The 11162-nt window shown below is 40.2% G+C and overlaps 1 protein-coding gene across 1 annotated transcript; it reads left to right on the forward strand.

The window, feature by feature from the left end:
* Positions 1-2283: 2283 nt before the first annotated feature.
* Positions 2284-10936, forward strand: fam117ab (family with sequence similarity 117 member Ab). The gene is made up of 8 exons (XM_023402451.2): positions 2284-2977; positions 4056-4201; positions 4924-5019; positions 5400-5516; positions 6327-6455; positions 6612-6798; positions 8095-8266; positions 9002-10936. Exons 1-8 carry the CDS (start codon positions 2854-2856, stop codon positions 9321-9323), a joined length of 1293 nt encoding a protein of 430 aa, XP_023258219.1. The 5' UTR covers positions 2284-2853; the 3' UTR covers positions 9324-10936.
* The last annotated feature ends 226 nt before the right edge of the window (positions 10937-11162 follow it).

Here is an 11162-nt window from a genome sequence, read left to right on the forward strand (position 1 = left end):
ACGCTAGCACTCTTTGGGATTCAACTGTGTGTGCAACTAGCTGTGTCAGATTAAGACTACCTGACTGAAAAAAACAAGAAGACACAAAAACATCAGGCTATAGGGAACAGAATAAAATTTGCTCTAAATGAATGGCTGAGATCACAGCAGTTTCACTTACTGTAGATCCAAGAAACCCAACACACCCTCTTTCCCCCTGCGCCTCGGTCACCTTTTGTCTTCATGTCTCCCCTTTGTAGCTTAACCTTGTGAAGCATGACATCGTCTCTCTTCAAATGGGTTTGAAATAGCCTATGTGAGGTCATAGGTTATGATCATTCATTCATTAGCACAGACAAATACACAGAGCTAAACAAACAGCAGCTGAAGGTCCTTTGGTAAACGTTGGAAATGCATTATGTAGGGGACACATTCCAGATCAACATACTGTCCAATTATCTGCCTAGCTGTAAATAAGTGGATGCCAAGGGGTTGTGAAAAGTTAGGATTAGTTGTATGGTTTTGTCTATGGCTGTTTTGTGAAAGTGACATCAATTGTTGGGTGCAGTTGCACTAGACAGATGAGCAGGCTGCTGGACACACGGTTCAGCACTTCACCCTTTTGTGATAAAGCACTTTCACTCCCATTCTGTTGTGCCAGACACACGAGCGTGTTATCTAAGAATGGGCTGAGGTCCCACGAATGTGAGTGCACATTTGGTTTGAGTGAAGGGACACTGAGAGCCTTAGCAAAGGTCTAGGATCTGTTTGTAAAAGTGCATGTCATGTTATCTATGCCCCCTTCCCTTGTCCCACCATTGGCACTCCCTTTTACACAGAGTCAGGACATTTATCTCCCACAATGCACACTGTCTCACACATGCACGCACACCACCCAAAACCACTCACAGTCCACCCAGATGGTGCACACACACCCAGCTGGGGTGATTTAATAGATCTCATGATAGTATGATGAAATAATTATATATAAATGAATAAATTAACAGTTAGAAGACCATACCAATGGTTTGTATGGTGTAGCCCATTTACCACAGATCAAATATACATTACATTACATCTATTCTGCAAGTCATGCGGGGCTGTAGTCATTTAATCATATTTTTCTGTTGTTAGGTATCCAATGAGTTTCCATTCATATCGTATGGTGTGAAACTATTAGTGGATTCTTGAAACTTGCCTTAGTAGTGCAATCCTTCAAGTGAACATCAAGTCTACATTAATTGTTGTCAAATCCCATTGGGAGGTAATGCAGTGCAAACTTTTCAAATCAAGCTGCTCTGATATTGCATCACCATACAGAGATTATGTAACACTGACAAAAATGAATGTTGACTTGATGCTCACTGGGATAGATTGCATGAATCAGAAAAGTTTCCGAAGCTGTGTAGTCACTTCCAATCTGTGCTAAAATGAAAAGAAACCCATGCTTACAAGGAGAAGTGGGGAAAATACATTTAACCTCTACAGTGTTCAATAAACACAATGGCTGCATAATTTACAGTGGTAAATGTAACTAATCACGTTTACTCAATTACAATATTTAGGAACAATGTTGAGGTACTTGTGCTTTACTTGAGTATTTTCCATTTTATGTTCTACCCCACCCCCATTTCAGAGGGGAATACTGCACTTTTAACTCCACTACATATATTGTACAGCTTTAGTTACATTGCAGATTAAGATTATTAATGCAAAATATAATGAGTTAAAAAAAAACAAGATGTGTTAGAATATGTTAAGCTCCCTTGCAGCACATAAAGTAGTTAGAATTAGCCCCACCTTTACCAGCTGCAATATTAGTGATGCTTATAGCCTACATTAATGCATCAATAGTATAATAAGACTTTTGTACTTTTACTTATGCACTTTTACTTACGTGTTGAAGTCTACCGTCTTCCAGCACTGATAATTTGTAATTGCAAGAGAAACTATGCCACCAGAGTTAGCTTAAAATGGTAAATTACAGTAACTTCAACCATTAATGAAGTTTTAAAAAGTAGTCTATGGATTGTTAGTGTCACGATTAATCGAAACTGTCAGTTTTCAAACGTTGGAGGTTTTTACGTGATGTTTCAACACGTACTTGGTGGCGTAAATCGGTTAATATGTGATATAAATTGGAGGCGGTGACAGCAAATTTCATTGTCCGAGGTTTGACGGATTGATGGCCGATTGTCCAATAGGATTGAAGTTGATGACTTCACCAGCCAATGAGAAGTGAGATTCAGAGCTGGTACCGCCCCCTACATAATTAAATCCACACCAGCGTGGTGGTGGTGGTGGAAGTGTTTGGAGTTTGCGTTGAAACAAGAACGCGGAGGGCCAAAGAAACTGTGACCACCTCGAAACCTTGTAGGCCACCAAAACACGCTCCAGCCCGAAGAAGTACAATGAAATATACTTCAAGGTTTGCTCAGAAGACGTAGGAGTTGACGTTAAAGTGACTTTTTGAAACTGGAATTGCTTCCTTGTTCGACAACAGGGTGAAATATCTCAACATCCTCACAAAGAAACTTTGCTTGCTAGGCTGCTAACTCGCACACAAGCCAGAAAAAAAGTATGATCACCGCCGAAGATTAGAACACAAGCTGTTAGTCACGTCTCAGCTGTCGAGCTACGTGTTGCTGGTAGTTGTATTTGACTTGGAAATGATTAATTGTATGAGTCAAGCCCGACTTTTGTAACGGTTTTGAGTAGTCATCATCACCAGAGGAGGAAGAGTTGCAGCTGGTAACTTAGCCAGCCATTACCAGTGTTTCCACAGAGCGCCCCCACAGCTCTCTCAGGCAGGACATCCACTGCTAATTTCCAGTCAGTGAGAAGCTGAGTGCTCCCAGGTTTGTTACGGCAAACATGTCGGGCCGAAGTGGAGTTGGACAGACCCGGGGAGCTGCTTTGGGTCCACAGCCCCTCAAGGCCACCATCCCATATCAGCTGGCAAGCAAACCTCGATCAAACCGGAGAGATGGAAAGTCAGGTATGAGCCTAACACCTGCCACACTTTATGGATCATACAGCTATTTTCTCTGGATAAATATGTATAGGCTTAAATGTGATGTCATGATAGAAAATGTAAAAAAAAAAAAATAGACACTGTGGACTACATAAATACAGCCTTACATGGTTTCACACCAGCTATATCCACTTCTGGGTTTACTACTAAAATACTTTAAGTTATTCAGACTTGAAATAGATGATCAAGTAAAGCCCTACTGAAACGTGTAGTAATGTGTTGTCATAAACTATTGTCAACATGGAAGTCAGTACATTCCAAAACAAATTTATCAACTGACAACCACTTATCAACTATTCATTCATTGTTAGAGCTGTGTGTTGTATTGTTTTCTATGTAGATTTAGCTGTGTCTATTAAATTAATGCATTTGTCTATCATACTGTCATACATACAAGAAATGAAATGGACGTAAATAATATGACAATGTATGGAAATATAGTAATGCAGATGATACAACCTAGCAGATATTACTCTATAGATATGATTATGGCTTCCACAAAAGCATATTTTCAATATGAATAAATCTGTCAAATACCATGTCGGTTTATCGATGAATCTTTTGGACTATGAAATATAAGGATATAAGTTGTCAGAGCCCTAGGTGATGGCTCCAGGTTTCTGGCTCTGAACCCAAAGATATTCACTTTACAGTCATAACAGACAAATAGAACAGGAAATCCTCATATTTGAGAGGCTGGAAATGTTCTTGCGATTTATCTTTTGTAAAAAACAACCTAACTATTAATCTATTTTCAGAATGGTTGCAGGTGAATTTCACATCCCATTTTAGCTAAAGATGTTGTTAGTGGTGGTACAAATTAGCTTAAAGCTTGTTCATATTACATATAGCACTTTTTAAGAGCAATATGTGTTTTCTGATTATGTAGGTGTAAATAACAGTTTATTAAGTGTAAGAGCTCAAAGCTATGTTGACTCAAAATTCAACAGTTCTTTTACTAAGTGATGAAGACAAAAAAAATCAAAGATAATTTTAACCTCTTGCTACATGTAAAATGAAAAGTTGCCTCTGATACTGACAGCTGGAAAGACCAAATCGCAACAGCTGAGCTCTGGCATGAGGCGGACGATGTCTCTCGACGCCATCATCGGACCGTACCTGCAGGGACACTGGCCGAAAGAACCAGAGGGCCAGAGCAGCCTCTCTCGAAAGGACAAATCCACTCAGGTCAGCTCCAGATGAAAAGTGTACCTGGGTGAACATAATAATGCTGGCAAGTTTGAATCAAAGCTGTTTTCTCACAAAGAAATGAATAGAATGTAGAACTTTACAATTGATTTTTGTCAGATTTTACTGAACATAACTTTAAAAAAAAAAAAAAATTATTTTAATGGTGTCTGTTGGAAGATTAGTTTGCACTTTTGCAGAGAAGGAAGTTGCTACGAGATGGTGGGAGGGAGGGACTATCTGGTGCTTGCATAGCCATTACAGAGTGAGAACCACAGCCATGAGAACAGTCCCTGAAGTCAGCTGACGAGGCCGTTTTGGCTGCACCCATCCTCTCTGCTCTGTGTGCAGGCACTCGCCACTGCTCTTTGGTTGCCCACATCCTCCCCCCCTCTTTGTTTTTCAGTTTCTCCTGCTGTTTCGCTCTTCTACAAGTGTGAAAAGATCGTCTGTGGGTGTGGATGATGTGTTGTGGCTGCAGATCAGCCTTTGAGCATGAAAAGCTGATCTGTGCTCAGTGTGAAACTATCTGTAAAATATGGTTGAAGTCTTGTAATAATATGCGACTTCAATGCCACAGAATCCGGACTCAGACTTTCATATGGTTGTAACACAGCTTCAGGGCAAAGCTTAATATATACACTTATTTTATTTGTCACGTGCTATATTATTTTGAACAGTTCTTACGGCATCTGACCATATTGTGGTTTCTTCCTCCCCAGACCCCAGACTCGTGGTCAGATAACTCCCAAAGCAGGAGAGGAAGCAGCAGTCACAAACGTTCAGCATCATGGGGCAGCGCTGAGCATCTGCGAGAGGTCAATATCTGCCTTTATTGCTCAATGTGTGTGTTTGTAACACGCAGGTTTGCTAAACTGGGCATTTTTGTATCGAAAAGGGCAAGCTGTTGGGAAAAAAAGGCCTTACTCAATTATTTTGATAGAATTGAGAAACGGGCGATCAAATGACCTCATCTCTAAAGAAACTTCCCATTTCAGTTTTCACCAGAGCTTAACTCCTCATCACATCTTTTATCTCAACATCACATAATCATATTGTTACAGCTAAAAAAAAAAAAATGCCTAAAATGTGCCTCTGAAGGGGTCTTGCAAAGTGTGTTCCATGTTTAAAGGACTTTGTCTGTGCATTTGTGTGTGTGCAAGCTTATTGACTGATAATAACCCTCTGTTCATTGCAGATTGCTAAACTAAAACAACAGCTGCAGCAGCGCAACAAACCTGCCGTCTCAGGGGGACACGACAAAGACCGCCAGCGAGGCTATACTCAGCGGAGCTGTAACCTAGGAACTACACAGGTACCGTGCCATCGTCAGCACACAAGCACACTATGCTGCTCACTTTGTACATATATGTGTGTGTGTGTGTGTGTGTGTGTGTGTGTGTGTACGTGTACGTGTACGTTTCTTTTCTTTTAACAGGAAAAGTTGACAAAAGCATCTTAAAGGTTTTTACCAGTGCACCCGGTCTGTCTCCAGAGAAGTATCAGTGATTTTACAGTCATCAACATGCATAAGTAAACAGTGTAGCTCGTTGCAGGAAGTGAACGAAGTAAAACACTGAAGCAACAGGAAGACCACTACATCACGCTGCTTCTGCTTTTCAGAGCGAAATACGCACTTCTTCTTTTCAGCACAGCTGGTCTGCACTGTCTTGTTATGTGTTGCCTCTCTTGACTGGGCTGAGGTGGCTTCAGACCAAAGTGTGGTGGCATGACAAACCAATAAGAATGGTTACAAACCTGATTTGCAACTGAAAGTGTTTATAATATTTTAATAAGGATGTACATGCTTTGCCAGTTTTGATTATCATTGTGGAATTTGATGAATTACAGTGGCATCTCCAGCACATGTTGCTTTCAAACTTAACTTGTGAAGAATGTGTTTTGGGCACTGCATTGGAAGGCTTCAGGATTTGATTTAGTAATAACAATAATAACCTTTATTTATATAGCACTCCTCAAACAAATAATGTGGCTCACTGTGCTTCACAATGGGAGGAAACAAGAAAAACTGACAAGCACTGTGTAAAAACAGCAAGTGTTGGATCTGTTGCTCCTCAGGACTACTGCAGCCTAAATTCCATTTCACTTGTTGATGTGTCCTCAGACTCAGCCAATTCCCATCCCCCTCGCTCCCTTGTCTACACTGGTCCCCCGACTGCGCTGCAGCGTGGAGGGCCTCAACCAGGAGCTGGAAGGCATGTTCATCTGCCAGCCCCCGCATCCTCAGCACAGGGTAACTGCTACTCACGCTCCACACAGCATACACACAGAGAAAGAATTGTTTAACTTATAAACAGAGGAAAGTTTTTTTTTTTTCGATATTCCTAAAAAGTAATATGTAGCTAGTGTTAATAACGCTGAGTAAAAACTGTTGTTTCCTGCCCATCAGCTCCTTGAGGTTCCAGATGGTCACCGGGCTCCGGTCCCGCCGCAGGGCTGCAGCAGTGGTTCTCAGAGTGACCCCGCCACCACACCCATGTCATCATCCTCTACCTCCCCCTCCCCCTCCCCCTCCCCCAACTACATCTCCACCTCCTCGCCTAATGCTGAAGACGTTCCTCTGGACCTGCACCAAGGTTAGTTTGTCAGCACAAAGTGTCAATCAGTGCATTTTCTCTTATGTATAAGCAGGTTTGTTGATGGTTTCTGTTTGATATCATATCATAATTCTAAATGAGTTGAAAGAAAAACATTTTTTTCTCACCACTGTTGGGGAAGGTGCTTTGTGACTTAACAGGAAGACAATATGTCTTGCTTTACTAGTGTGAATTAGGCTGAGATGTTTTTGCATTTTTTTATTTAGCACAAAGAGTGGTGTATTTATTGGTTTTTGGCTACATGGATAATACATGTAGTTTCCATCTTCTCTACAAATGGTGCCTTTTTACATGCATCACATCAGAAGTTCTTAACTAAAGCCCAATGTCAATATGTAACTTTGATATTAGTATTAAAATGGAGAGAAGTCGTATAACAAAAAGGTGAGTCAACTGCTGTGTGATCACACCTGCTGCAGCCACTCAAGATGTAGCCTAAAATCAAAAACTATATTCAGGCACAGGTTTATTTATCTTCTGTTCTATGGTGGCTTGTGTGTTAAACGCACAGTTATGAGGAATTGTGCTACATTTACCCTCTTACAAATCAGACTGAACAGACATAATGAGGCAGATAAAGACACATTTTCTGATGTATATTTTCCTCAGAGGGACATGACAGAGTTAGAATATCTTTGTTTATGTTGCCTTCAATCTTATTGGTGTAAGAGTGGCAGTTGCTGTAGCGCGTTGTCTTCCGGATCTTCTAGTTTTTTGTCATTTTCTTCCATCTTATTTTGCTTTTAAGACCAGCGCTTAAACAGGTCAGTCTCTCTCTTCCTTGTGCACGCTTCACCAGTCGTTTTTCACAAGTTCAAACAAAGTTGTAAATTAAATGTACAGGTTACATCCTCTTCAATCGTGCTGTTATGTGCTTATTTTCATTGTGAAACTAAACATTTAACCACATGCAAAATATAGCTCGTATTTCTGGTAGTATATCAAGACAGACTGTTAAACTATAAGGACAATTACTGGCTCTATCTTAGCCGTGCAAAACTGTAACATTGAAACCATTGATTAATTTTTATACTTAAAATGATCTTGAACCTTTTGAACAAAACAAAAATTGTCCTTTTAATACTGGTGACAAAATTCATGATCATAATGCTCAGAAACTCCAGTTTACTAACAATTAATACTAACATTGATATTAGTTTCTACAACAGTTGAGATGAACTTAGCTAATTTATTTCATATACTGAGAACAATTATTATAACTGTCTTTATAAGACGTGCACACATTGACGTATCACCCCTTTTCTCCTTGTTCAGGTTTAATAGACGGTGCAGAGATGTGCGTCCTGTCACCGTTCTCCTCCCAGAATGAGGCTGACCTCTCCCTGCCTCTGCTGATCTCCTCTTCGCCAGGGCCCAACAAAAGTTGCTGCTTCCAGAGAGAACCTCCAGAGGGCTGTGAAAAGGTCAGAGTGTGGGAGGAGACCAGGTACGGGTACAGGTTTTTATTGTTTTGTGTCCGAACATAATAAACGACCTCTGCCTCATCTTGCTTTGCACCTCACCTTCAGTAGTTACACAAATTACCTCTACACTGAGAAATCTCCATTATTGTGATTGATTAGACAAATACTGTATATGTAATGTATCAGTTCCAACTGAGGCAGTGTGTGGATGCCCTCTGGTGGTGGCTACTTACCTGTTTGTTTTTCAATGTGGCCACATAAGTTATTTACCCTTAATATGGACACCAGTCTGTCAGAACAAGTTTGGTTAAAGTTGGGCATTTAACATTTTATTTTTTTTTTTAAGTTAAAGTTTTGAGATGTTTAACTTTGCCTTATACTTGATTACAAATTTATTTAATTTATTTGTGATCTGTATGTTTACCCTTCCAATAATCCAGCCTCCTCCCTCACAGTCAAGTCGTCAATTCTTCTGTCTTTTTAAACCCATCGTGTGAAATTTGGTTGCAAGACTTCTTGTAAGTGCAGCTATAGTTGCAATACAATACTGGTTATGATTTTAGTTGTAGGTTAGTAGTTTATAGTGTGTTACAATCTGGGCTAGATTAAAGCTTGGCACACCTCTTATTAGTTTATTTGTAGGGGACAATATAGTTACTGTTGAACATGTGCATGTATATAATCAGACCTCAGTTCTACCACTCGCACGTTGATGGATATTAGTTTGGTCTTACATTGCCGCTTCTCTCATTTTGTAGCACTCCACGCCAATCAAAGCCGGCCCTCATCTCCTCCTGCCCAGACCCCAACAAGGTAAACTTTACCCCCTATGGGGGCTCAGCCTTCTGCCCCGTCAGCCTCCTGAAGCCCCTGCTGCCCTCCATGGAACTGTTGTTCCGCAGCCTTGCCGTCTCCCCAGCAGGCAGCTGCTTGAGCCAGGGAACAGGCTCCTGCCAGGCAACCTCGTCTGGCAACCGGGCGGCGGCGGCTGCTGCTGCTGCTCAAGAGGCTCCTGCCAACAGCACTGCCGCCGCCGCTGCCGTCATGGGAGAAAACTCTGGGGAGGGCCTCGCTTTCTGATCTCAGCTGCAGATCTTTTCTGTGGAAATGAATGTGCATAATGCAAATCTTTCAGTGTTCTGGGATGGATTTGCTTTGTTGCTTTATTTTTTAGGAAAGGTTCATTCCTTTTCTACACAGGTATAAAATAACCTTATTTTAAAAAAAACTAATAATATTGACAGAAAAGAGTTAGTATCATACTCACACACGATCCAAAGGATTTGCTTTATACGTTAGTAGTTTTGGGTTTTCAGGCATTGTGACGTCTCCTAAATTAAGACCTTTTTGGTTGTTACATTTAATTATCCAAAGATTTATTTTTGGCCAAACCCGAGTGTGGGAGACGTGGCAGTCGGATGACAGGACTGCTCACTTCTTCTACTCTTATCTTCATCTGAGATGTGATTTGTTGGATGACTGACCCCAAACTGCTGCACAGATTATTCTGTTTCCCCAAAGAAGCCATGTCACAGACTTTATTATTTGATACTGGTTTTTAAACTCTTGACTGCAGCGTGTCATCTCTGTCCAAAACGTTAGGAGTCTGGGTTAAGTAAGACAAACCCTTCTTGGATAAGTTTGGTTGTTTTGTTTTTTTTAAGGATTCAAAGATATTTATCTGCAGTTCTCAATTCTTTTTATCTAACTTGACCCTGCAGCTGTTGCTGGTGTACAAAGCATGACAAATCAGTGGGGTACTTTTTTTATTTACCTGATTTAAAAATGAATAAATAAATACAATGAAATCACATTTTGATTATTGTAGACTGAAGGGAATATTCTAGTCGTTGGACTTGGGTAGCATCAATACCTAAAGGCTTCAGCTCATGCATTCCTGCTTTAAAAGTTGTACAGATATTTTTTGTTGTTGTTGTTGTCTTGTTTACTTGCAAAAAAAAGTAAGTTGTGCACGTGTTAATGGATCAAAACCTGTTATTCCTCGATATTCTAAATGTGTGCTTGATGGTATGTTTATAGTTTTAAGGTTTTGCAGCCTAGTTGACTACCTAACCAGTTTTAGTGGTGTAGATTTGTCATCCTAAATGTTTCTCTGAAGATGTTCTCTTTCTTCTGCCAAGCTGACAAGTTGATGTTCATATAGTTTTATTTCTGGTAGACATGTTTGCACAAATTGAACTGCTACTATTGAGTTGCAATTCTTATTTTTATATTCACTTTTTGTACTTCATTGTAAATTTAAGAGTAGTAATGTGTATTTTCTACACCTTTTTCAATTACCTGCAACATAAGCTAAAAAAAAAAAAGTTACTTTTAGTTTTGTTTCTTCTGTCGGTATAATTGAGGCAGGTGTTACATGAGATATTGTATCAGGTGGATTTTTTTATGCACTTCCAAGAGAGGATGTTATGAGGAGGAACGTATGTAAATCCTTGGTTTATTGTTTCTGACAGGAGTTTTGTTTGTGTGTGCACGTGGATGGAAAGTTAACTAGTCTGGGTGTTTGACTAACTTCTACTAGTTTTAGTATCCTGGTGAAATGCTGATGCATTTAAACATCGTCTGTTTCCAAATAAGCCTCAATGTCAATGTTTAATGAGTCGGTGTGGATGCTGGGGATGTGCTGTTATCTCAGGTTCTGTGTTCTGTCCACATAAACATATGAATGATAACGTGTTGACTTTGTGATTATTAATTGCCCTGGTCTGAATTTCCAGCATCTGCAGTGATTGGTCTGATTTGGGTCATGGTGAAATCAGCTTTAAAAAAAGATGATGAAAACGTATACCAGATATGCAGGGTGTGCAGTTTTTGCAGCATTGCCTTCTCACATAGTTACATCAACAGAGTGGGTGTGCAAGTTTATGTAGTTAAACCATGACATTTAAGACTGAACAG

This window comes from Seriola lalandi, unplaced genomic scaffold (genome assembly GCF_002814215.2).
Source record: "Seriola lalandi dorsalis isolate HSWRI2012SDOR001 ecotype SW California unplaced genomic scaffold, Sedor1 jcf7180002053933, whole genome shotgun sequence".
Taxonomy (NCBI): domain Eukaryota; kingdom Metazoa; phylum Chordata; class Actinopteri; order Carangiformes; family Carangidae; genus Seriola; species Seriola lalandi.

Excerpts from the sequence above, each read along its gene's own strand:
- fam117ab (XM_023402451.2), top strand. The coding sequence starts at position 2,854 with ATGTCGGGCCGAAGTGGAGTTGGACAGACCCGGGGAGCTGCTTTGGGT. Across the intron at positions 4,202-4,923 it reads GAAAGGACAAATCCACTCAG|ACCCCAGACTCGTGGTCAGA; the intron begins GTCAGCTCCAGA and ends CTTCCTCCCCAG. Across the intron at positions 6,456-6,611 it reads CCCCGCATCCTCAGCACAGG|CTCCTTGAGGTTCCAGATGG; the intron begins GTAACTGCTACT and ends CCTGCCCATCAG.